Raw genomic sequence first — 27,950 nt, forward strand, 5'->3', positions numbered from 1 at the left:
TCATTGAGTACGTGATGCAATCCATGATGCCAAAACCCTCTCTTCAGCACATTGTCTCAATGGTCCTGAAAGCACTTGTGCAAATAAGCAAGCTGTTAAGAGTGGAAAAAAATAGGCATCCATAGACTGCACGTCAACCCGGCGGGGACCCACATTTCCAACTGGTGCCTTTTACTTTATTAATCCCACACATCATCATTTGAGGGTCCCTGAAAAGGACTTATAAATTACTTCTAATAGGTTCCAAATCAAGCAGCAATTAAAACTGCATTAACCTTAATGAAACTGAAAAATTGAGACCCCAATTTACTGGAGTTGTGTTTACACAAGCGTGGCTTTCAATAATACATGACGCAATGAGCTATGTGGGATGAGCACGTCCTCTAATGTGAACCTCCTGTGAGTGCGCATGCATGTGCGTGCGTGGTCATTATAGCCCTTGTTAGAGGTGAACTTAGCAACATTGGGGCGTCTTTAGTGCGGCCGATGAGACCGAACTACATAGTGCCAATCAGTGTCACAGGTGTTCATAATAGTCTGTCTAATTGCTTTATTATTGGCGTGGAAGCCTGATTCCCCGTCCACCACATCTGGATTTCGGGAAACCCGGCACAGTGGAGAAGCCTCTCTTGCGTTTTAACATGTATCTGCATGTTGCTGTGATTTCCCAGGAGTGCTGCATTTATTTGTGCGCTGATTCTGACTCAAACGCCTCTAATGGAAATTCCCAAGGCTGGAAGTTGGGGGCCAGGGGAAGAAAAGGGGGATTGGGTGGGGAATTTGTGGCAATTTGTTGACTGAGAGCTCATTTGTTTTGCTGTGATAGTGGCAAAAAAAGTTTTTTAAAAACTCGCCAAATTAAGTGGCAGTTACGTTGCTTTCGTTAAAGTTTGTAATGTAATCCAACTCCTTGTTTACAGTCGTATAAGAAGGTACTTGTGAATTTAATTTGTTCCGTGACCAAGCATTTAACTCAATTTCCTTAAGGTGGCCTAACCTAACCATAGCAAATGTATTTTCTTAATGAAATTATTGTGAGCCAATGAATATGTATGGAAGTGTGCGATATAAAGATCGTAGTATATAATAACCTCTTTCCATCGACTACTGAAAGAATCCGGTTTTCTTTTTTCTTTCTTTTCCTTATCACTTTTCATCTATTTAGTCAAACCTTTACTCGATAAATAGTAGGCAGACTTAAATATTAAATATTATTGGATTCTTTGAAAAGTGGTATATATATATATATACACCACTTTTCAAATATGTGTGTGTGTATTATATATAGAACAGGGACCATGGATAAGAATAACTTTCTTCTCTTGGCTCATTGCCATTGATTCACACCACTTATTACAGGTAGGCTTGCCCTGTTGTTTTAAGTGTGCTGTCACTTGCATGGTTTTAACCCTCTTGAGAATGCCCCACTAGAGACGATCTGTCCAAGTGAATCAAGCTAGTGCACTCTGAATACAACCGAGTAAGAGATACGGTGATTATTTATGACGAAAGCAAAGTCACCAGAGATGGCTCATTTATTGTCACTTGACATAAATGACATGATTTTGGAAAAAAATATTGACATGTCCGCCAGATTAGTCACTATGTAATGGCCACAATATTACCATGAGGCCCATAAAATGAGGCTGAGGTCATCAGTGTCAGTAACAATTTCTAGAAAGTGCCAAAAGGTCTCCGGTCCGTCTATCAGATGAACTTTCAGGAGGCCCTGTGAAAACGTGCAATTGAGGACTGGGAATCGAGCTCAAATCTCCAGCCACCTCTCGGCCACCCACACAGATTATGTATCCATGCTCACATCAAGCCCGGGCCTGTGCGCGCCAATTAATTTGGGCCCATATGGGTTTCAACTGTGACTTTTGGCAGCTGTTCATCCAACATACCGTGCACATTTTGGCCCTTAGGGAGTCAGTGTCACCTTTTGGGAATTTCAGAGATTTCTGTCCAATTTTTGTCGTCAGTCTCCAACAGGTGGATTGTTTGTTTCCCAAAGGGCAAATCTCGGTCCAACACGGCTGTTATTTGTTTGAAAGTGATTGCTGTGTTGTGTTGAGCAGTCATTCATTGGAAGAAAGATTGGCATGAAATCCACCCGACTTTTTCTCGGTGCAGATTATTTTGAATCCAAATGATTAAAAGTGTTTTTGGTCACCCAAAACATTCTGCATTTATATCATCGACAACAACAAATGAATTTGGTGGTACAGGTTTTACCATCTCCGGTCAGGCAAATGGGCTTGTCTTGACTTGATTTTCCCTGACAACAAAAGATGAGGCCATCAGTCCTCAGAGGCCTTGTTGGGTTTTCATGTCACATAAACAATAGAAACATAACATCCAATTCTTTATGTCCCTAAAATATACCTCACATAGATGACTGTTAGTGATATCACTTTAAGACAAACAGGTTTAATTGTGTCATTAAGAACTGGTCAAGATAGTCCATGTAAAACAGCATTTGAGAACTAAATTACATATTTCAATACATAAAATCTAGTCACACAAGTGTATTAGTTGAAGGACCAAAAATAATATGGTACATATATGATTACCATGTTTTTACTATGTTTTGCAATAGTTTTTTTCTTAAATCTTTTAATTACATTCATATTGGACAGGGGTCTAAAATCTGGACCCCAGGGGCAAAATTGTGGCCTAAGGGACAGTATTTTGCGGCCCGCCAATTGTAGTATTAGAAATGCTCACACGTATTTTCCAAAAATAAAAATGCTTATTTTTAAATTAAGTGAAACAAATTAACTAAAGGATCCATTTGGAGGGAGGAAAATTGTGATAAATGAAAATTATTTTTCTTAAATACAAATGAAAAATTGGAAAGAGTTGGAAGCGATCAAATAATTGAGCCATTGTCAATCTGGGTGTTTGAAATTTAAGTGCTTTATTGTAAGATTTTTTAAATATTTTTTCTTAAAACTTCACTGGACTTGGCAGCAAGACAATAGCTTATGGGATGTAATTTATTTTGTCAAAGCAATTAAATGCGTACTTGATCATTTTCCTGGTAAAATGTGGTAAACAATTTAAAAGAGCACTCCATGACTAAACCTCTCCCCAGGACTGGTATAAACCTCATGAGGGAAAAAAAGCCGAAGACTCTTAATCTACATTGCTAACATTTGGGAGTTTCAGAGGAAACAGTTCCTAAACAAGCATTCTATTTATGCTTGCGTCCAATTATTAAGTCTAATTTTTGGAACCCCACTTACTCCCAGTTTAATTAATGATGCTTGTTATCAGCTGTGTTTAAGAAGTAATGGACAATGCTGAATTTTGAGTGTTTACGAGCGTTTGCGAAAAATCCTTCTTTACTCCTTTGTAATGGGCTGCCAGCAAACAAGAGATTAACAGTGTTTGTCACTCTTCCTGCAGCTGTGTTATAATGCGAAGCAAGGAGGGGAAAGGGAGGGGTAGAAACGGTATTAAGCGTATAACTTTGAAATGGTGACTTGAAATAGCTACCATGGTCAGAAGAACTGGCGTGCCCCTCCAACACCTAATCCACGCTATAATTCCTGATCTAATTAGAAGGCTCAGCGTTAGGTCTGTCGTAAAAGAATAAAGAACACAGACCACGTGGCTACATGAAGGCAATATGGAGGCTGAAAGAGAAAATGAAAGGAGACGCCAAAGTGAACTAATGCTGGCCCTTTACATAAACACAATGTAAAGATCTATGGCAAATACACATTTGATTTGGAAATACATTCTTCCATGCAAATCAAACACTGAACGTGAACGTGAAGCAATTCGCATACAGTCTTCTCTTGTCTGTATGTTCATGTAAGGATATCTGTTCTGTCGCACTTAAATATAATGAAATCCACTCTGTGCACTGCCAATCCTAGCGATCTGAGCAAACGTCCTTGAGTTTTCAGGTGAAAGTTAAAAAAAAAAGACAACCCACACCAAAGACTGCGACTTTGCACTTACAATGGAACCACAGACTAAATTTAGGATTAAGCGAGGGGATAGATGTGTCCCAGCACTTGACTGCATACTGCACAATTCTGCAGAGCTCTAATGCAGCCTGTAGTCTGAGTTACATTCATGGGAATGTCAGTAAAGTCCCATGTGATGTATCTTTGTGGGTTAAGAAATGAAATACACTGATTTAGAAGTAAGATAGATGCGCTTACCAAGGTCAAGGAGGCTCCCCAGCGTAATTACAAGCCGAGCAAATACAAAGGGCATTGTTATTGGACAAGTATAAAGCTGCACATTACCAGAGCAACACAGCTGTTTCTATCAGCCAGCACTAGCTGGGGAAGACAAAGGGCGGGCATCAATTTAGCCTACTTATCTAAAGTCTCTAATTACTTGGTTTATTTGATAAACAGAACAAGGCGAATCCTTAAATGATTCCGCAAGATCCAAAGGGGATTAATTCCGTACTCCTTGGAAAAACAAGTCACTGGTAGAATCCTGATTTTCACTCTTTAATCAAGCATTAATTAGGAGCAATAGGGGGACCAGTCAGACTTGGCATTTGGTGTGATTGCTGTAGAAATAAAGGGCCTTTATTAGACTCTCTAGAGGAGAAAGTGAGCATAGCAGGATAAAACAAAGATGACACAATCAGTCAGAACAGCAGCAAGTGTGAGCTGGGAAAACGGGGATATGAGATTTTAAGTCTGCTGCATGCAATTACTTATTTCTCTCTTGCCTGACTGAATATTGCTCAAAATCCCTTGCTCGAAAACTCTGACTCATGGAGTAGATTTGGGTTAGGGGTTTCCCTTTTGAAAAAAAAAAGAAAAGAAAATTATTTTATTTGAAAATTGATTAAAAATACATCTGCGGCAAACAGCTGTAATTTACTGGTTATTTCTGTTACGAAAACAAAAACTAGCATGCAAATTGGGTATGGTTAATACTTGTAGATGATGCTGGATATTAATTTCTTCAATTTGTCATTTACAAATAAAATCTCCACCATCAGGGAAATTGTCAGTGATCAACCAGCCAACTAATCACTCATTTGCTGAAAACTTCATTCAAGCAATGCTGACAAATTCAGATGTCAAATGAGCCTATAGTGGTTTTCTTTGAAAACTGAAAACAGAACGTTTAACATGCCACCGCAAAGTGCCAATCACATCCTAATATTGGCAGTGCACGCTACACCTCAGTGGTCCCAAAACAACAAACAAAATAGCCCATAAAATCTGTTTTGCAACCATTATGCTCTCGTTCTGTTGTCTTATTTTGCGAGCTTGAATAAAGAGGTAGCGTTTCCAGCAATCTTAGCTTTGTTTGTTTTAGGTAATTGCTACTTGTCCTTGCATCAAGCCAGCCCACATGATGCATGAAAATTACCATTCCCCTACTTCAATCAAAGCTGGGAGAAGAAAAGGGAGGACAGTGGGACCAGAGGAGAACAGATGGGTATGGGTGGGGAGAAGTGAGAGAGGAACACTGAGCCACAGAACTCCCTCCTTGCATGACAAGAAAGGCCACTGTCTCTGATTAATTAGGCTGAGTTGGTAATCAGTTTAATAAGGCTGAAGTTGATGGTAAGAGGGTTGAGGCATGCCAGGCTTAGCACTGTGTTCAGGGCCTCATTTTTCTCCGCCAAGTAAACACGTCCCTATTTACGTAAATAATTTCTTACGGGGGGAGGGTGTGTGATTGTGTGTAAATGTATGTGTGCTGAAAATGAAAACCTTTTCATGTTCGTCCTTTGGCAGTTAGAAAAATGTCTATTCCATTTCTGACACCACATTGTTGTTGATTTTTTTTAAGAGAGTCGTATGGGATGCAAAATGTGCTTCGGGGGTCTGCGCCTGAGGGAGACGTTTCGTTATCCTCACTATATAAATTTAGGTTTCCGTTTGTGTGGCTCTTAATGAAGTCTTCTCTACCTCATTTTTCAGGAGTTGAAATAATGTCACCGTATTGTTTAGTGTGCATTGTGCGATACAGGAAATGCCCATATTAAAGGCATTGTGGTACTTGTCCTCGCTACAAAGAAAAACCAACTACCTTACATAGGGTATGGGCGGGCAAGAAAGAAGTGATGACACTGGGCTTCAGCTCGTGACTGCACCAGCGCATTTTAAACCTTAGCTAAAACAAAAATGTCAAAAGTCAGACCAAAACAGTTATGCCTATAACTCAGAGACTCACTTGTTCTCAGCTCAAGTCCATATTTTCCCCATTTATCTTCAAGCAGATTTCATGTATTTAGAAGGAAATCATCAAAATAACTTTAGAGCATCTTCAAGTCAGCTCCAACAAAGGGAGTTGCAGAAAAAATCATAAATTTTTCAACATATGAGAGTTAATTAAATTGAGGTCTTTTTGAAATGAATGTAGTAGTGCGAGATACTCGCTGGACCTACACACACAAAGAAGCTATAATTCACTGATTGAATTCCAGGGTGATAGCGTTCAGCTTTTTACCTTAGTGAGCTATGCGGATGGTCGGGGTCTTTTTCATTCTTTTCTTTCTTAATAGCCAATCTCATTATGGTAGTTATGACTGTATATAGAACAAGATGTCGACAGAGGGCTAAGAAGCCGCGGAGTACCTGTCAGCTAATGAACATGATACTTTGTTATTTCAGATCAAGATGGATACCTAATTTCCCTCCCTGTTAGTCTATTGGTAAATGACCTTACAGTAAAGCACCTGCACTAGTGCAACTAAGCTATCAGTAGTCACCTAAACAAGCCCTTGTTAGTCATAGCTGCTTTGTTATTCATATAGGATGAGCTATTCGTAATAAAGATAAGGACCAAACAACTTTTTAAAAATTGAATAAATATTAAGAAAAACTTTGAATGGCTTCACATTAGGCATGTCCCAATGCATTTTTTTTACTTCCGATCTGATCCGTTTTTTTCAAGGTATGTTTTGCCGATACCGATCCGATGCCAACATTTTTCATCCAGTAAAAATAATGCAATAAAGTAATGTAACCATTAAATGACAAATAATTTTCAGTATTGAAGTCAGCCCAAGAAATGCTCTGTTTACACGATGCTCTGTTACCATCAGTCGTTTCTGAAAGAGAAACCTTTCTCATTTGTACTACTAGGATAGAAAAAAAGCTAAATGTTCATTCAAGTAGTATGTGACACCTTCAAAATTGCTTAAGGGAAAGATAAAGGGCTAAAAAAAAGAATGGCCAAAAGACAGTCAAGGTCATGAACATATCCTCCGTATTACTATTTTATTTTAAAGGTCAAACTATTGCACTTGTGCACCTGTTATTCTAACATTCTGGTGTGGTCCTTCTCTTTAACTTACTGTATATTTTTATGACCCAGATGTCATGTCTGAGCGGTTTCTGTCAAAAGTAAACTCGAAGGACTGCGTGTGAGATAAGAGAGCGCCACATAACCCGTAGACTTATATGACGGTCCACTGTCACAAGTCTGAGACGGTGAAGTCGTGGTGATGGAACACAGACATAATTTAAGCAGTGCTAAGTGGTCTATTGTCATTCAAATGATGAATTATACTTGGCAGAGGTTTTAGCATCACTCTTACAAAGCCCAGCCATTGTTTATGCCGAGACAACGTTCTAAGTCTGAAATAAGGGAATTACTTGGAAGAGTTTGGAGTTCCTTGGGGTTTGGACACAAATTAGTTCCTCGCTTAACTGGCCTGAGAGTCAGACGAGCCTCGACCATGGCAGGACGAGCACTTACAAAGGAGCACAGTGCCACTGTTGTCGTTACGAATTAGCAGTATCAAAACAGAAATATAGTAACGAGTTTCTTCCGCCCTTTAATTAAGATGCCCCCGTATAATTGCCTGCTAAACAGAAGGCAAGTGTTCTTCATTGTGGCACGCATTGACACATTACCACATTGTGGCACGAATTACCACATTACCACAGGAACTGGGTTTTACAGGGGTAAATCAGGGAATGGTTAAACCAGTACTGGAAATATTTTTTTCTGGATCATACACAAATATGCCACAAGAAGCCAAAACATTAAGATAATGCAAATGCATATCATAGATAATAATGCATACCCAAATAAATATAGTGGACATACATTATAATCCGTTTTTACTTTATACTTGTAGACAATCACCTCCAATGTTCTGAACTAGAAAATACGCTCTGAATACTTTTTTCAAACAACTAGAAACAAATTGGGGCCATTCACATTTTAGTCAGTTTAATCGCTGCAGTTTTATTATTTTATTTTAGCTGCTGATTGGGGTCAAGAAATGAGCGATGAACGACACAATTTGCAATACAATGCTCACGAAAACAATTATCTACAATGTTCTACGATACTATTAATAAAGCTAAAAATAATCTATTTCTAAATGGAAAAAAATATCTTCTTGTTGGACTGTTGCGGACAATCGGTCAAAAACTTTTGTCCACCACAGAGACTATGAGAATATTACAAGGAAACATTTTAGAAATAAATAACAGAAACGCATTGCAATGTTCCTGTAAATTAACGGCTGTGTCTTTATTGACTCATTGCATGCCACCGACATCGATAGACATAAAAATGATTTGAACTTGGAGAGTTAGATACAAAGTATCCCAAGATATGACCATATGGATATTTTGTCACCCTTAAAATTGAGCTAAAAGAGTATTTTGCTTTGTGACTATATGATAGAAATGATTACCTCGAGCTATCAAACATTTTCATGTAAAAATATGAAATACTAACAAACTTCTTTCATAATGTATTCAGATAAATCACACTATGTGGAACTGGCAGAGAAAATGAATGTATGCTGTCTGCTCAGCGTTTTTGTTCATTGAAGAGTTATTATTCCATGATAGCAAAGAAAAGAATTAATTAAAAGTTCATTTTAATCTCATCCTAAATGATAAAACACATGCTTTCTAAGCATATTTCCAATGAAAGTAATCAAGAGGACATGTAAGTAACTTACAGAGTAAACTATTTTTTTTATCATAGTTCAAATACATGCTCAGTTTGGCCTATATCCCAGTTTGAGGGAAGTGAATTGTATTTTGCACTGTACTTTGCAACTTAACTAGCTTGTATGTACGTTTACTGATGTTAGCATCGAAACTAAACTGCCACTGAGGTGAAAGTGTTTACCCTAACACCAAGTCTATTGTTCATACAAAACACTGTCAAAGTAATTTCCTCACAGTACAGAGGTTCCTTTTGGCTTTCACAAGATGCAATCCTTTCTGTCATTATCAATTCTGACACCCATAATTACTGGAAGACTGCAGTATTGCATGAATGACATGTCTTTTGTGTTATAATTCTGTGCATCTTGACAAACATGACCCATTAAACAACCCCGTGGCCTTTTTCTCGAGCGGTGATTACGCTAATTAAACCTGCAAAACATTGAGAGCGGTTGACGTGCCAGAATTAAACAGGTCATTAAATTAGCTGGAGAAGATGTCAACAACCACACAGCTTGTCACCCCTCCAATGTGGGATCACCAGGAGAGGGAATTTAATGTACTATAAGTCTGGTTAAATTCAACAGAGGAGCTACAATCTAAATATATCTTTAATAAAGTTTGGACAAAAAATAGATTACTAATAGGATCTCTAAGTGGTGTAGGGGTAAGATACAGTTTGAGAATTATCACTGGTCTGCACTCTGATTTGAGTTTAAAACAATGCTAGATAAAGGTGTGGATAAAGTATAGATATTTTATTGCGTTCTGTGATCCACTTAAAAGGACAATGGTGAAATTTTAGGGTTGCTAAGTAAATAAGTCTGTCTCAGCTCTCTGCTATTGCACTGAATTGCATTGCATTGTATTGTTTGTTAAAACTCTAATTCAGAAATGTCCGTTTTTGTAAGACACTACATATGGTTAATAAATGGTATGTAATAATTAAGAATACTAGTTTGAAAATACCCTGACCTTTTTTTTTAACATGAATGGTTGTTTGTCTCACTTTGCCCTACGATTGGCTGGCAACTAATTCGGGGCATGCCCCACCTAAACACCTAGAGGTACCTGGGATAGGCTCCAGCACCCTTACGACCCCCGTGAGAATAAGCAGCATGGAAAATGAATGAATGAACGTAGCGGAACCACCAATGTGTTTCTCTACCTGAGGGGAAACCTTAAAATTGGAATCTTTTTGTCGTTTAAGTGTAATACAACTGAACTGTACTTGATAAATGTACTGCTGTAGATTAAAAAAAATGAATTTTTATTTCAGTTGGTCTTCTGCGTGCCACTACTGGGAGTCCGTGGGCCGCACGATGAGAAACACTGCTCAATTACATGTAAGTCACAGTTAAATACCTTTTTACTCCATTGAAAACTTTAAACTGTGCACAAAAACAAGTCTATCACTGCATTATAGTATAATAGCATTTCTTGAATGTTTCTTAATATATACCTGCTTCATGTGTGAGGTGTACAAAGAAGCAACTTTATCTTAGGTATCTTTCCTTTGAGTTAATCTTATTCTACCTGCTGATAGCAGTACGAGATAGGGCTGATGTCTTATTATCGCCAACATATGTTACCCTTTCTTACCAGAAAAGCCTCCCAACCATTTAATGGGATTGTTGTTGTTTTCTTCCCTCCTCTCCTTTTACCCCCCTCTTCACAACAAACACTTTTCCTCGAAGATGTTCGTCATATGCCCAAGGAATTTGTCTCTGTGTTCCCCGACAAATCAGCCTAGGTCAGGGGCTAAGACTGGCCTCCAGTTACAGACTATTGAAAACAGCTCCTCCACATGACAAGGGGGGAAAGTGGATTTTCCAGCTTAAAAGCAGAATCATCTCTGCTCAAGGCATTATCTTGTGTTCAAAGAGATTAATAACGGGAGATGCTATGGATAGGGTGACGCACTGTTCTTGAATCAGCGCTCGTCTTTTTCACAATTTGCTTTGAATGCTATCTACAGAAAAATGCAATTCGTAAACAAATATACATTGACTTTAATTAGTTTATCCTCAACATGATCAGAGGAGGGGGTGCTAAACTACTACTCATTTATCATACTAATTGGTGTCCCTTTCATAGAAAATTACCTAGCCACTTGAATACAGCAATAGTAGCAAGAAAACTAGCATCTCTCAAACTAGAAGATGCATGACTTTCCACGACAAATTTAAATTTAAATGAACTTGGATTAATATATACAGACACACTCAAACATACGTTTAATGTAACTTTACACAAAACTGAATTCTATTTTTTTAAAAATTTTTTTACCTTCGTTCTCCGGGTTAGCTGTTTGCCACGCCTCCACCCTCACGTTCGCTATCAATGGGCTGTTTGCTGTTGTATTTCCTTCAAAATATTCCAAAAATGATGCACACAAATGTCCTCACAAAAGGATAACGCACGACCACTTGCCAACGAGAAGTAGTCTTGAATGAGCGATCGCGGGAGCTAACAGGCTAAGGAAGGAAAAACAGGAAATGCAACAGCTCAGCCTACCCACGTATTGATTGTGGGTAATGGAGTTTTATTCTGAGAAAGGGTGCCATTGGCTATCGGTGTTGTGTGCACGAGTATACTTCATTACCCAGAAAGCCCTCTTTTTGCCCGCGCATGCGCGTTGTGCGTTTTCTGGTCCATGTGCTCAGTGCTCGTAGATATCTGTTATACACGAAAGAGATGCGGCAAAAAAGACAGTACGCTACACTGATAAACAGCCTCATGTCATGGCCATCTGGCTTTCTCGCATCTCGAAATTTTGATCGTATCTAGGGCGAATTATTTGCTCGAAATTTTCTCGTATCTCGAGCATCTCGTGGGTAGAGCTGCTCGTATGTAGAGGTACCACTGTGTAGTCATTTAGTTTCTAATATGGAATAAAATGTGCACCATGCCATTGCCATGGCAACTGCAAATCACTTCTAATTTAGGTTGACCACCTCAGACACCTCATGTAGTTAGCGCCAGCATATTTGCTAATTACTTGCTAATTCGAAGTGAACACTGCTATAGAAATGGTGAGAGAAAATAGTACAATCATATTGAAGTGCTATTTCAAGTGCGCTTTGGGATCCAGCCAACATACGCTTCTCGTATAATCGGCAAAGTCAGCACAACTTTCGAAGGCTCTACTTCAGCTTTTTTCAATACTGTTAATTGAACATATCAGTTTTTCTCAATTCTCAGTCAAGATCTTTTTCATTGCGGTCATCAAAGTGAAGAAATCCCATGTTGTACTTTGATGTGCTTAACAGAATTTTGGCTCATGTCGCATTACAGAAATAATTAATGGTTTAATTAGCACATGTTCTAAGCAATTTACAGCATTGGAAGCGCATTAAAACATAAAAATTGCTTGAGTATAATACTGTACTGGCAATTTCAGGGTTTCTTCCTGCTGCTTTATAAACCTGGCGGACCACTGAGCTTTTCATTACTGTATTTAAAAAAATATATTGTTATTTTTATGTATATATTTTCTTAAATACTTTTTTTTCTTTTTTCGGGGGAAGCCTGAACAATAAATTGGCCCAAACTACAGTGGACACTGGAGACCTATGCAATTGTTCAATTGCCCATTCCAGTCAAAATTGATTGGTCGTTTCTGGCCGTCAATCAGAGCCAATGAGTTAAATGAGTGCCCTGTAAGCCTAACAAACAAAAAAATAATAATCCATGCACTAAAGTGATATTCAATCCCAATTACCAAAGCAAACAATTATTTCCCACCATTATAAAACTAACTACACAAGAATTATGAACACAAGTAACTCTTCGAAAGCTGTTTAGAATTAACAGTTACAAGAATAAGAACGATCATTTAAAAGCAGCTTGGTGGGCAAAAGCTGGGGGAAAAAGATCAAAGTTACAGTTTTAGACTAGTTAACATGCTGAAGAGCGCTCATCGCACAAAGAGCGCCGAGTGGAGGCTTCAAGAAACGCGTGCCTGTTGTTTCAGAAGCAGAAACAATAGTATGTCTCCCAGCATGGGAGACGGCCAACAGCAAAGCAAAGCCTCCGTTTCATGTATCTGGCACACCAAAGAAACCCCCCTACACACACACATACAGTCAGCCGTTCTCTCAACTTGCAATTTATGTTAGCTAACAACAACTTACAGAAGGCAAATTTCATTTTCTTCCCACAAATCCTATCGCACATTATCCTGTACATTGCATTAGGGACCTAATCTTTCCTTTCTCTTCCCGGGGAGAAGAAAGGAGCGCCTCCATGATTAACCCACTTTACAGCAATAAATAAACACATCATCCAGTAATGTACAGCAGATTTAATTTGAAGGCCAGAACGCTCAAATCACTGAAATGTAATGGAAAACTAACACAATGCAGACTTTCAATGGACGCCTAGGGAATTAATTTAAATGTCCCATTTTTTTCCTGCTTTCAGACGGATTTTCTATTCCGCCCTCAGCTCACACACTCTTGCGGCTTTTAACTATGCAAAAACATCAAACTAAACCATATCAGTTTACCATAAGAAACTGAGTTTTATTCAATTAACATAAAAAACATCTTTCTCCCTGAGATCTTGCTCACATGTAGCCCATGTTGCTTTTGGTTTCCCAGCGTTTTTTTGCCTCGAACCTGCCAAAAGGAGAAAGGAGAAAAAAATAAAAACAGTGCATTAGCGAACACTTGACATATTCATTCAAACTGTCGGATTGCATCTAAAAATGACTGATGACTCAAAAGTCCCCAGACGTCAACACCTTCGTCTTAACTGTACTTGACAAAATGGAAGATTGGATAACAGACACAAACATAAGGATGGAGTGAGTTTTCGTACCCCCAAGCTATTTGCCTCTTCCTTTTCTTCGCTGCCCTCAAAGCGTCCTCTTCCTGTTTGCGCTGCACAAAGTCACGGCAATCAGTGGCTCCGGCGATTTTCACAGCCAACTATTTAGAGACAGAGGAGAAGCCCGTTAGAGAATGGAAATCAGTCTGAGGCATAAAATAACATCTGTCTGACTGGTCTCTGGTGCCTCCTCCACTCGGCATTTATGCAGTATGAGAATCATGTTTCCCAATGCTAAAACATTTGAAGTCTTTAAAATATAACTGCAAACAACAAAATAAAAAGTAAAGATCTCAATACCATGGAAGGGCCCGGGGGAAAAATATCCCCAAAAACATGGGTGTCCAAAAGCGCCACAATGGGTGCAGGTTTTCATTCCAACCAATGATAGGATACACTTTAATAAATCTGGTGTCTAAAAACTGTCAGTAGTTGATTGCAGTCTTTTAGAAGAAGTCAAATTGGTTAAACAGTCCGTGCTGGACAAGTTAGAACACCCCTGCCATAGAATATAGGTAATTGGCTACAGCGCCTGTTTCTTAGCAGCAATTACAGCCAAAGGTTGCGATTTTGTTTCTTATAATAGTCGCTATATTTACTAGAGGGATTCACAAATTGAAAGACTATAGAAAATGCCACGATTTTGGCAACAGAAAGTGTTTGAATGCACAACGGCAGGGGCACACTTTAAATGAACAAAACGTAAAAAGACCACCCCTTGAACAAATTCTAATTTTTTTCAAATTTAGCTATAAAGTTGAATGAATTCATTATGAGCCCACCAATGCTTACGTAAGAGGTGCCAATTTCAATAGATCTTTTTTCTTTTCATACAAAACAATGGCTTAATGAGTTGTTATTGTTCAATGTCTCTGCTTGTTAAGAAAAGCAGTTCAAAATAAATAATGAGGAAAAACACATATCTCAATCATCACAAGTAGCGACTTTTCTGTTTGGAATACTAGAGGCAAAACAGTGGAGAAGAGAAGGACCGTGACAGCAAGAGGCAAACATTCAAATCCCAGGGAAGACACGAGGGTATTGTGAAGCAGAATAATCCCAATAACCCCAGTCACACAGAAACAAAGGCTAAATCCTGCCTCCTCTGTCACTCCTGAGATAGGTTTATTATTCAAGCGGAGGCAAGCAAACTTTGATAAACAACAATTTCACCAAACGTTGTTGGGGTAATTCTCTCTAATATTCGCAGCACAATCAAAGGGGAAGAAAGTCTTCAGTAATGAAGAAATGTGCCACCACTGCGACACTTTGGGGAAAAAGGGCCTGGTAGGGGAAAAAAATGTTTCAATTATAATTAAGTGGGATAAACTTTATTAGAAAGACTGAAACTAAAATATCGCCTAATGCATGCTGGGATTAAGCAGGTCAGAGCGAGCAGGCAGGAAAAATTAAACTCTAAAGGCTTTTTATCACTATATTTCAGGAACCAAGGGTGTAAAATGTTCTAATTTGGGATACATTAAAAGCCATAAAGGTCTTTCAAAAAGATTAATGGTACTTTGCTTGGATTTAAGATAAGGGCTCCGGCTGACTGCAAGTGCCGAGCTGTGGCAAGGCCCTTAAGGCATTCATCTTTACAGCCACTACAAGATTTGTAAAAAAAAAAAAAAAACTAGAGGAAAAAGCCTGTATAACCTGGAGGGTACATATGATGACAGTCCTTTGCCATTTTAAAATTCTCCAAATCATGTTTTCTACTCTTGCAAAATCTTACAACGGGAAACTACGTGTGCCTTTGCACTAGAAGTGAAAGCAGATTATAGCACGCCAGGGCTTTTCCTTGCTCTTTGTTGGACTGGTGTCGATTTTTCTGAATAGCAATTCATCGGTGAGATAATATACACATGCACGCTTATTAAATGTTTGTTTTTTGTTTTTTTACAGTAGTTGTCGTTATAAGGTAAGGCTGGCCAATGTTTTAGCATAAAAATACACATTTTTTCATATTGGCCGATTGAGTCTTTTTATTTATATTTATTTTTTAGCTTCGTTTCTCTACTTCAAGTTTTTTTCACATTTGGAATCAATATAATTAAATCTGCATTTTTTTTAAATTTCAGCATGCAATACGTGTAATTTTCTTTGTTATGTGTTTAGCTTGTTTACATCACCTGGAGTGCAAAAATCTACTTGAAAACCATAAACATTGAACTGTTGATTAACTGTTCAAAAGCTGTCAAATTAGTCCGTGTGCATCTTTATTTTATAAATATGGTCGATTAAATATATCATATCTGATCGTCGAGATCGACCTATTTTTCTTCTTCGAGTTCCGATTTAAAATTGAGCTCTACGAGCAAATATTGTTGAGGAACAATCACATGAAACAGCATGACGCTAAATGACTTTGTTTCGAGGCACCATTTTTTTTCTACATCTCCTCTCCTTTTGGGCCATTTGAAAGCTTCTCAAACATTGTAAAATGAAAATTAAACCACACTTTCATACCTTAGTTTATGATTTTTTTTTAAACAAAGGTTTACAATTTCCCCCTTTTTAATCACCTTAGTATTGTAATTGTCTTAGCTGAGGCTCAACATTAATAATGTCAACCAAGTTACCTAGGAGACAGAAGAGATCAAAGAAACAAAAAAAACCCTCAAATGTCTGATTAATCAAGCCTGCAAACAGCTTATTTCCCTCAGCCTGCATGCAAGTATGAAAATGAGATTCCGAGAGCAGTACATTGTGCAGATTTGTTCATTCTTATCTGAACAAAGCCAGCGGCAGCTTATTTCATGGATCACTGGCACTGTCAGCGCTGTGGCGCCGAGCAGGTGACGGCTCCTCTTTCTGTGGCGAGAACAAAATTAGCAAAAAGTCGGCACAAATTAGCCTCTCATGTTTTCTGTAATATGACATTATTTTTCATTTACTTTTTGATCCACTTTTCAGGATATATTTTTTTTGCCTCCCCCACCCCTTGCATCTTAGTGCCAAATCCTCTCACAGCAAAAGCTGGTGCAAATAAGAATGGAAGTACAAAGCTAGGACAAAGGCATGAGACAAGAAGCCTCATTTAGTCTATGTTTATGTGGCCCTAAGAGTCAGTTCTTTCCACTGCCGTACATATTAATGTACGATTAAGTGGCTGTCATAATCGTGCTCCTGTTCTGTAGTTTCCCTCTCTTGCGTGTCCTGTGCATAGCCCTGTTAAAAATAAGGTTTATTTTGAGGATTAATACTCTGACCTTTCTTAGATTTGAATCCAAATAAAGAAAAAAAACATCATTGTACTCAACGCCGCCACTGCAGCGTAAGGCCACGACGAAGGTTAAGTCAATAGTTTGTATTCATTCAAGTTTAGGTCGTCATGGAGATTCAAATGGAGATGAGAACATGGGACCCCAATTCGATTTAACACTGAAAAAATACAACATAGCTGCCAGCGGCATTGAGTATTTCACAACTAAAATAATACAACCTATGGTTTCCAAAACAGGTCCAATCAAAAAGCTTCAAAATTCAACACCTCAATTAAAGATGAAAAATGTGTCTCCATGTGGATAGTGTTAAAGCTTCCTTTAACAATATCAAATAAATGATGGCTTTAAGGCCAAAATTGCTTTAAAGCCATTCATAAATTTCCAATCCAGGAAGACTCTTCCAATTAAAACGTGTGAGAGGTGGATTAACAAGGGCTATATGGCTTTGCCTCACTAAATCACCTCCCCGAGCTGCTCCGCTGCATTTGACGTGTAAACGATTAATGACCAGCCTAATTCCCTTATCACACTACCTTAATGCCTAAATAATGTGGCCTTAGTCAACCTTGGAAAAAAGCACTATATAAAAAAATGAATGAATATCAGATTTAGGGAGTGTGTGTGTGTGTGTGTTATTTCAGCATAATTTCTTAAAACCGGGGCAGACGGGGAAGAAAACGTGTTTTGTTGCAGCAACATTGATAAGGTCATAGGATCAAGAGATCAATGGACACCACCCATATCGTCTTTGAGAAGACAGAGACCCTATGTCATCCAAATGCAACCCAACAGAGTGGAATAAACTAAGCATACAATAAGTTGCAAATCCGAAAGAAGAAAACCCAAGTGAGAGTAAATCATTTGAATCGTTAAATGAACATCGCGACCGTGGGTCACTGAGGGGTTCCCCCTGACCACCAGCTAGCCAGGACAGAATCAGTATTAGGACATTGAAGTTTTCTAAAGCTGTTGTAGACCTGATCATTTCAAAATATGGCAGAGATTTAGAAGTGTAGCATACGGGTATTTATTTGTGTCCTACCTTGTCAAATCAACAGTCTTTTTCAATGGATGAATTTCATTCAATATTAACAATGCGGATTGTAATTTCCGGATTATAATGTGATACCTCACAATAAACCACCCCAAAAGAAACTGGGTTTTTTATGTCACACCGGACTATAAACTGCTGGTTACATACTGTTTTATGGGACATTCACACCAAAAGACATGCAGCTCATTGGCCTCTATACAAATATGTAATAAATAAAATGCACTGGACTATAAATGAGAGAAAAAGCAGCAGTTTTCGTCTGAAAATTACGGCAATTCAATGATTGATTTTTTGGTAGAATTTGCAATAACTGCTTCATTATTAAATTCAGCAAAACCAGTATCACTGTGCTGGAAGAATATGTACTATAACGTGGTATTATACAATATATCATAATTTTCACACTGTAAAACGCTACTTTTTCCCATTTTTATTGGTTTATTGATGACAGATATTATTTTCTTAAAAGATCTGGTGGGTCCAACTTATAGTCATGGTTGCCTTTGTAGGCCAAACGTTGCAATACTAAAATTAATTCCTCAATATTAACATCAATGTGTTGCACAATATTTAGTAAAGAAGCATGAATAAGTGAAATACTGCATTATGTCAGTTACAATGCAAAATCCCATGGCTCATCCCTGTGAGCAGCCTCAGAAGAACTTTAGTAATCTTGCCACCACTTTGACAAACACAATTACATGGCAGGCAAAAGGAAAGGAACTCCATGGAGGACACAGCCCAAAAGCAATGTCTCAATTTTCTCTTCAACTAATCTGATTTGAGATACACATGACGTGTCATCATTAGGGAACAGAAGAGACACAAAAAAGTTCACTTGCTTGTGCACAACCCATTATCTTGCCTCTTCTGAGTGGGGTGGGCTTATTAGGAAGCTTTGAACTCACACTTAGAATAATATGCCATCAACAGTTTTATAAGCTAATTAGAGAAAACAGTCTAATTAATGAGTGACTAGAAATAAACGGCAATCGTGAAGGGGGGAAAAAAGAAACCATGGGTGCTAAGCTTTTACTACCATCAATTAAGGCATAATTACAAACAAATTATATATGTGTTTTGCTGTGGGCTGCAATTTAAAAATGGCTTTAATTAAAAGAGAAAACATGCTAATTAATTAAACAGCACACAAATCTACAATGAAAAGTATGCTTTGTCTATCAAGTAATTAATGAAATACAATAATCCAAATGAGATTCCCAGGCATTTGATAAAAGCTTTGTACCCAATTTTGAAATCCATTTCAAAATTAATGGGCGAAAATTTAATGTGAGTCATCTAGAGATACAATAAAAGTTCATTGGCTGATAAATTGCTTATGATGAAGGGAAAGAGAACAAAGAAGAGAGTTTCGCTAAACTCTCCACACGGTGGCCTGAGGGGGGTTGCGCACGGACAGCCAGCCTAATTCTCGCATGGTGGTGAGGAGAATGTCCAAATCTGATAAAGGCACCTTTTTTTCTTCATTACAACACAGGCAGGGCAAAGTAAAGGTGTAAAAGAGGGAGGGGGGAAATTAATATCACAAAACCGCCTTAGTTCAGTCTTTGTTTTAGGTAAGATGCTATGTCGATCTGTTAAAATGCCTCTGTTCCTTTGTTTCATTTATTCAGGGTGGCCTCCAAAAGGGTAGCTTTCGAGGCCAAAGTTCACTCATCGCAACTGACAGCGATGAACGTCCTTTCCATTGGGACTGGGACGGTTGGCAGCGATCGGATCATGGTCTATCACCGTGAAAGGTACTGAAATAAGCTTCATGGCATCTATCCCATTTCAAATGAATTTCCAGTCAAGGGCTGTCAATAACAGTGAATCAGTTAAAAGCTACAAAACAAATAATAAATAGATCTTTTTGCTTTAACGCCAAAACATATACTTAGCAGTTTCAACTCTGACTGAACTATCTCTACCAAATTGCATTAAAAAAAACATCATAAACGGTTAGCATCTTCTCCCTGGCACAACTGCTACATTGGCGCATCGCCCGGATGCATGCGAGAAGCCCAGGGCATGGGAGACCTAACGGTATTCTTGATATTATGTCAGAGAATTAAAACATGCTGTGGAATTGACAGAACAAAAGCATTGCATTATGTTTTTTTTAACTATAACACAGTCAAAATCAGGTGACTAAATTAACCGAATATATATCTGTTAATTTCAAGATAACATTACTACGCTTCAGGACAAAAAACTATATGGTGTCAAAGTTGTATATGTTGTGAATGGTTTCAATCCACAACAAAAGGGATCTTCAGTATAGGCTTTCTGACAGTGTAATTAATATAACTTTTCATTTTCATATTCCTTTGCCTCCTGCAGTCATGGAATGGACCCAATATGCCCCATTGTGGCGGTATGAATAGAGTTTCTGTTTTGAAGTGGTAATGCTTCTCTAATAGTTGAGATGAGTGCTACGGGGAGACTCCACACTCTAACGCAGTGTGACAGTCTTTTGTCATAAAATAAAGCCAATTCCTCTACAAAAAGGACAGCCTCAATTTCAAAAGGCCTTACTTGCACTGTTATTTAAATAGAAAAAAAAGTGAGTAATTATTCATCTTAAGGATGAATGAAACACAATAACAAAGGAGTTGATTAGAGGAAAAATATTGCTGAGTTCAAAGTCAGGTTTGTCTTAATATGTATTTTTATTCCTGGACTCGCAAAAATGGATAAACCCCCTAAAACTAATAAATTCTCTTCCACAGTACATTCTTTTTGTTTATTTGTTTAGTAGGCGTTTTGAAGTGATCAAAATCATTTCCTACACTGAATAATATAAATTTGCGGAGCAAATAAATACATGTCATTTCATACTCTTTCTGCAGAGTTAGCTTCACTTTCGAAAGAGGCCCTGTAGCTTTATAGCTGCAATTTGTTATCAACATTTTTGCACCGCTTCGTTCAACTGAAAGAGCTGCAAAATCAATCTGTCCATTGCAAGTTTCTGGACGCTATCACATCTCCTGATGGAGCTTGGGGCTACACCATGTGTCAGTCACTAAATGTTATGCTAATTACAGAATTAATTAGCCCCTATGAAATTTATAATAAGTATTGTAAAAGCGTGTGCATTCATCAAAAGGAGAACCTGTCCGCTTAATTGAAGAACTTGGACCTTCAAATATAAAGTACTGGGCTACATGGATTTATTTAAGGAACCCCCCCCCCCCCCCCCCCAACCATGTGTGTTTCATAGCTTCTAAGAAATATATATTAAAAAATAACAGTATTACAATGACGAGAAATAAAAAACAGACATCTTTAAGAGAGAATAGACTTAAACGAGATGGTTTAAAGAAATAAATCTGGGAGCTTAGCCATGTGGACACTTGTGATCGTTTGGTAACTCATAGGAGTTGCGATTACTTCATCTTTGAGAATGTAACTACTTCGTTTAAAACACCGTTTGTCATCGTGTATAGCTTGTGTGCACTGATCAACATGCTTTCAGACTTAATAAGACCTTTAACAACCATTCCCTGCAGAGTTGTAATATTGAGATGAAAAAAGAAGGTAGAATATAAACGGAAACCACAATATATATAATTACCAAAAAGGCTATGAGCCTTAAACCTTTGCATTTTCTTTCCAAAACAATGCCTAGAGGGACAAGCAGGCCACTTTAGTTCCTCACAGCTGTCATAATGCTTTAGTGTCTTTAGCTATGAAAATCTGTTCATAGTGGTTTATTTTCTGTAAAGCCTGCCACAATGTTGTCTGGGTGATGTGAGCATGAACAAATTAAAACTCTAAGCTTCTTTACCAAATTAGCCACTCAATTATGAAGCCTCTGGCCAGACCAGGTACTATTGTTCCTATAAAGATTTGTCACTGAGCATATGCATTTACAATTACAATGTATTTCAGAATAGACTTTTGGCATGAAGCATCCCTGTCAGTACTCTTTATATGGATGGACCAGTTTTCTACTGCTTTTGAGTTCAAAGGCGACTGGCTTTTTTAGTTGCAGTTAAGTTCAAAGCACATTACTTCTGCCTGGTCACATTACTCCCCTCATGGGAATAAAATGATAGCTGCAAAACAAGAAGATGCCAGAATGCCGTCAGGTGCCATCACCGTTCTGGCAAAATGCAAAGAGATGCAAGAACCTCGGCTTGCATCCACCAGCACTCTAAGAGGCTTTTTGAAATTACAGTGCAGGTGCCAGTCACAATTGCTTTTCTTAAACTCTTCCAATTTGTATAGTTTGCACAAGCTTTGAATAAGAATATAATGTACTGTATCAGTGAGTGTCAAAGCACTTGCTATTAGTCGATTAATAAACCTGTTTATATATTAACAGGATCCAGAATTTCAGAGATTAGATGTTTTTTGGAACATTTCCTGTTTATATAAACAGATAACATGTTATTTTATGACATTATTCATTCATTCATTTTCTGAACTGCTTTATCCTTGCTAGGGTCGCATGGGGTGCTGGAGCCTATCCCAGCTGCCTTTGGGCATGAGGCGGGGGACAAAAAACATTACAAATACATATTTTTAAAAGTGTATATATTGTTGTATCTTTGCCATTAGAAGAAGATACAGCACTCAAATGAATATTTTACAATAAAACTTACTGTTAGATAGTAAATGGATTCTACACAATGGCGAGAACTTTAAATGCTTCAAATTTCACGTGATGATGCTAAAGGTTTCGTGGGGCATGGTCAATTAAACTATTTAATACAATCACTAGTGATTGGCTGTATGTAATATTGTTACCTCATCAATGAAACTCCTACAGTTGTGCCATTGGATAGAAAAAAATGTCAAAGAACATAGTTACTTGCTAGTGTTAAATGTCTGTGAATATTGCCAGATGTCAACATGTATTGAATGCTTTCAGCAAAATACATCAAGAAACAAAGAACTCTAATTTTAAGGAAAGGAAAGCAAAGTACTGTGGCTTCTGTGTTCCTTTATACATACAATTACATGTGTGGGGATACACTTTATGCTAAATTACTTTCAAACCACTTGATCCTTGATGCCTACCAAGACGGTACGTTACAAACTTCAGGCACTGCATTTAGGGGACATGTACACTTCAAAGGTATGAAACTCCTACCTGCGGAATTATTTAAGCATTGGCTTGAAAGCAATGTTCCCTTCATTAAAAAGCAGAGCCAAAAGTCCTTTAAAACTGCAGCACTTCAAAACTAAGGGGAGGGCTTTCCATTAACTCAATGGAAAAGGGCTGCAGGACTGAATGGTGGCCGTCTGGGTGTGTTTATGTTCCTTCTATGTCTTTGCGGCAGAAATGGCCACGGATCCATTAGCCTGATTTGTCACAGCGCGAGCACCCCAAAGATCTCTTATCAGCACAATGTACCTCTCGAGTGGCGAGTCTGTCGCTCATCTCCTCCGCCTTTGCAGTGTCCCCTTCAGCGATGGCCTTCTCTATGCTCTTTTCTAGGCCGGACTACATGAAGAGGGGGGAAGGAGAAAAAAAATCAGCCTTTTTGGGTGGGGGGGAATAAGAGTACAGTGGTGGGGAAATCAAAGACTAACTTCAAAAGTCCCCAGGGCCGTATTTTTAATATGCTTGCCATTACTACAAATATGTAGATTTCTCCTTACAAATGAAAACCTTTTTGATTGGATATTAGTGGGGAAATCTTAAAAATGCTACAGGAGATTACCAAACATAAATGTCACTTTAATTACAAATTTCTATTACGGGACGAAGCGCAGCTTTGTGATAGCAAGGCAGTTCTGCTGTGGTGAGACTATCTATGAAAGCAGACCACCAGATTTCTTCAGCGCCCAAAATAAATAAAATACGAGAGAAGTGTCTACTTTGAGGAAAACATTTGTGGACCTGAACTCAAATATTTCTAAATGAATATCAGGAAACTAATGCACTGCACACCAAAACATTCACAAATTTCAATAAGGCTGTAAAATTAATAATATTTGCCGACAGTGACGTCCCTTTTTTGGATGCCATATGCCACATGTGTCAAAGTGGCGGCCCGGGGGCCAAATCTGGCCCGCCGCATCATTTTGTGTGGCCCGGGAAAGTAAATCATGAGTGGCGACTTTCTGTTTTAGGATCAAATTAAAATGAAGAGTGTAGATGTATTTTAAATTTCCTGATTTTCCCCCTTTTAAATCAATAATTGTAATTTTTTAATCATTTTTTTCTGTGTTTTTAGTTCAAAAATCATTTTGTAAAATCTAAAAATATATAAAAAAGCTAAAATAAACATTGTTTTAGATCTATAAAAAACAGAATATTCAGGGCTTTAATCCAGTTCTTTTAATCCATTTATATATAAAAAACTAAATATTATATCTAAAATGGTCCGGCCCACATGAAATCGAGTTGACGTTAACACGGCCCGCAAACCAACCCGAGTCTGACACCCCTGACATAAGCAAAACTAAGACATTCATTGTTTGACAAAATGCATTTGAGGGATGAAAAGAGGATGAGTATACAGATGTAAAAAGTTTGGGTTTCATTCAACCTCTTTATCTTTTCAGCTGTATGGTTTTGCCCATCAAAATGAAACTAAATCAGTACGGTCTCAATTGAATTAAATATGAATATACCCCAAATAATTACTACAATCGTTTCAAATTGAAATGGGAGCAGCCTTTATTCTCTAGGTCAGTTATAACGCTCATTACATTTAGCTTCATTTGCAGTTTCACTTGAATATTAACATGCACAACTTGTGAGACATGCTGGAGGAAATGGTGATATTTTTATAGCTATCACAATTTTTACATTCAAGCTCCCGTTTCTCTTGCTAAGCAAAATTTGGGTGTTTTATGAGGATTTGCACAGTGAAGTGAGAACCCCACATCTGACTTTAATCTCAACCACACAAGAAAGGAGTGTGCCTCTAATCTTATCACTAAATGTAGCCGAACATAATCCTTAATATTCTTCTCAATGTCAGGTTGAGTTTCCGGGAGGATTTTTCTAATCCAGATGTCATATCATATAAAACAATGAAAGGACATGGTGGCATGGAATCACAAAGGATGTGACAGTGTTACCAAAAGCAACGACAGGCACCGCATTAAACCTCGCCCGCAGATAAGATGTAAGGCAGAGGGTTTTATTACCTTTGGTGGGGGTTTGGAGCATGCAGGGGGATGAAATCGATCATTTACACCAAAATATTGCTTAAGTCCATCACAGTGCTTCTCCAACCCCTCCTGACGCTCTCTGCTGACAGAAATTAGAGTTAAAATAGTGACTTTTCCTGGCCTTTCATTATGATTATTCAGTATTCATTCAAACATATATGAAGTAGAGCTACTACGGTAAACACTTTGTAGGGCAAGTGACTACTTTTGGTAATTAAAACACACACACACACATTTTGGGTCAAGTAGTCCCATCCATTTTCATTGGTTCGGCTAGCATCGATCACTTGCCATTCAAAATGGATTAGATGCCTACCACTTTCAATGGCAGCCAATGAGTCAATACTGATGCCTGTTAATTGGGGATTCTGTTAGGAGCAGCCTGCTATTGTTGTTTCCCGACTCTCGTTTGTCCCTCCTGCCTTGCCGTTGTGTTTGCGCAGCTGCACGTGATTCGAAATTATTCCCTGATGTGTCTATTTAAACCCCACTGAGTTTAATGTAATTGTCGGATCGTCTGCGTAAATTCCCTTACCATGCATCCACGTTACCTTGTTCCTCGATTCCACGTGTTTTCCCTAGTCCGGTTTGGTTTCATGTTTCGTTTCCCAAGTCCTTGTTATTTTGTAAGGTCCCTCCTAAGTTATTAAAGTTTTGGTTAAGAGCACAATTTCCCTCGTCCTCACCTGCTTCCCCGCGATTGGGTCCTAATCCCTCCTACTTCGCCTCGACGTCTCCCGTGGACGTAACAGATTCTCCATCTTGGCATTTTTGAAAACTGAGTGATTGCCAGTATGCTTTATTTGGACATAATTTTTAATGTTTGGGTAGACTTCCTTCTACAAAATGTGATTTTTGAACATTTTATGATGTCACTTTTTTGCCTTTTATTTTGGAATCTCCTTTTAGAACTCCCGACTCATTTTCCAATGTCGGATCACATACTGGTTCCTACCTTGTTTCTGGTTGCTGTTCACCTTCGGTTCCTGTTTAGTGACATGAGAAATGCAGTTATAGAACATATACAAGCCAGCATCGCATACAAAATATACAAATACTGAATTTCCTCAGATAGCTGACCATCAATATGGTTGTCAACGACCTGAAACAAATGAGCTCTTACAAAATGTAAATACTTTAATTGTGTTATTAACCATCATAATAATCTGTGTTGTATAAGTATAATGGGGGCCTTATAACAACCGCCTTATTAGAAATGCACTGGTCGATGTTGAAGTTAAGTTAAAAGAAAGGTTGAAAAAACAACCTGATCCACTATGAGGAAATACAGTATTTACTTTATGATATATATATATATATATATATATATATAAAACTATCTCAACCTTTCTTTTGTTGTCGTCTTTTTCTTCTTTTTTTCCTCGGCATTTTTGTCATCATCGTCTCTTCTTTCTTCTTTCGCAGCACGTTAAATTTCTTCAACACAGAGCACAGTCATTCCATGAGTTTTGTCAGCATCCTGCTTGTTGTTATCCATTACATAGTAATTATTTTATCAATGGGATGCTTCAAACATGCATCATTGTTACTTTTTGTAAGATGGACATCCATCAGAAAGGGTTAAAAGCAGCAATCAAAGTCGTCCTCAGCTGCATTCGCAACACCAACGATCAGCGATACACGATGAACTATAGATCACGTTAAATTGGATATAAGATAAAACATACTTCCCAAATTTCCTTTGAAATGCCAGGCAGGCACATTGTCGTTTCATTTCTATCATCGATCACCGTAGGAGTCTTGACAACACATTCACTCTCTTCTTCTTGATCATCCGGACTAAGATCGTCTTCTGTTAAACCTTTGGGCAGAAGACCGCTGTACATACTGATACACTTTATTCCATTAATGGCATTAAAAGAAGGAATTTGCGATTAACTCCGTGTTCGACAAGCAGCTGTAAAGACAAGTGCACATTTCCGTGTAAACACAGTGACGTCACCCCCAAAAGAAACGCCAATTGGCTGAGACTTAGTCAGGTTGAACTGAAAAGCCAACCACATTCATCCTCACAGTTCTGGAGTGCCTTTGACTTATATAATAATACTGAAATAGTGAAAATCAAATAAAACTAAATAAATTATAGTAATAATAAATTGTATAATTCTGTCATACAAAAAAATGAAATGTTTAGAATTTTTTTTATATTCTAGATCAAATTAGTAAACCCCCCAAAAAATCTGTGTTCACAAAAACGTCACTTCCCAAAATGCACTCTAATACACTTGCATTTAATCAACCACTCATTTACTTAAAAATTGACTCCTATCGCTCACATAAGCCTATTCGTACCAAGAGGTAATTCCATTGCACAACTCTTGCAGATACTTAATTCATTATAATGTGCATGGTTCTCCAAATTGGACCAAGTCAACTTGAACACAACAGAGGAGTAGACCATAACAGTGTTTTTTTGATTGATTGCTTGTTTGCTGAGGGATTTAAATAGATATCGATGTCCTCAAGCTAATCTTTTGCTTGTCTCTTCCTCGTTTTTATTAATATCACAGACATGTAAAGTATCTGCTCATGTTGTTGTTGATGATGTTGTGTACACTACCATTTCTTTTTTTAAATGGATGCCTATTTCATTTGTGGATGGATCACAATAAAGTATGGGTGGTACATTTGGAGATGTATACACATCGATCCTCGGAGCATGATTTTTTATTTTATTTTCAATTAATTGTGGACTGATTGTTTCCTGTATAGGTTAGGAGTTATCCAGTAAATGGCATGTGTGCGCTTTGACACAGCCTTTAA

The 27,950-nt window shown here is 38.0% G+C and overlaps 2 protein-coding genes across 2 annotated transcripts in view; one reads left to right on the forward strand and one right to left on the reverse strand.

Annotated features, from left to right (window-relative positions):
- pik3ap1 (phosphoinositide-3-kinase adaptor protein 1) overlaps positions 1 to 27,950 on the forward strand; it is a 76,273-nt gene that overhangs the window by 23,104 nt on the left and 25,219 nt on the right. The window contains exons 4-5 of the mRNA XM_077612969.1: positions 10,195 to 10,261; positions 19,664 to 19,789. The gene's annotated coding sequence lies outside the window, so the exon portion shown is untranslated. The remainder of the gene's footprint in view (positions 1 to 10,194; positions 10,262 to 19,663; positions 19,790 to 27,950) is intronic.
- Positions 13,207 to 27,156, reverse strand: fam204a (family with sequence similarity 204 member A). The gene is made up of 7 exons (XM_077612975.1): positions 26,855 to 27,156; positions 26,513 to 26,603; positions 26,122 to 26,152; positions 25,143 to 25,245; positions 23,395 to 23,484; positions 13,740 to 13,849; positions 13,207 to 13,537 (listed from the first exon to the last, which is right to left on the reverse strand). Exons 1-7 carry the CDS (start codon positions 27,011 to 27,013, stop codon positions 13,486 to 13,488), a joined length of 636 nt encoding a protein of 211 aa, XP_077469101.1. The 5' UTR covers positions 27,014 to 27,156; the 3' UTR covers positions 13,207 to 13,485.

The sequence above is a fragment of the Stigmatopora argus genome, chromosome 11 (assembly GCF_051989625.1).
Source record: "Stigmatopora argus isolate UIUO_Sarg chromosome 11, RoL_Sarg_1.0, whole genome shotgun sequence".
Taxonomy (NCBI): Eukaryota; Metazoa; Chordata; class Actinopteri; order Syngnathiformes; family Syngnathidae; genus Stigmatopora; species Stigmatopora argus.

Bases quoted from the DNA above. Each gene is read 5' to 3' on its own strand.
- fam204a (XM_077612975.1), bottom strand. From the start codon at position 27,013: ATGTACAGCGGTCTTCTGCCCAAAGGTTTAACAGAAGACGATCTTAGT. The intron at 26,153-26,512 runs GTTGAGATAGTT...GTCACTAAACAG, and splicing joins AAGACGACAACAAAAGAAAG to GAACCGAAGGTGAACAGCAA. The intron at 13,850-23,394 runs GTACATTGTGCT...GTCTCTAAATAG, and splicing joins ACAGACTCGCCACTCGAGAG to TTGGCTGTGAAAATCGCCGG.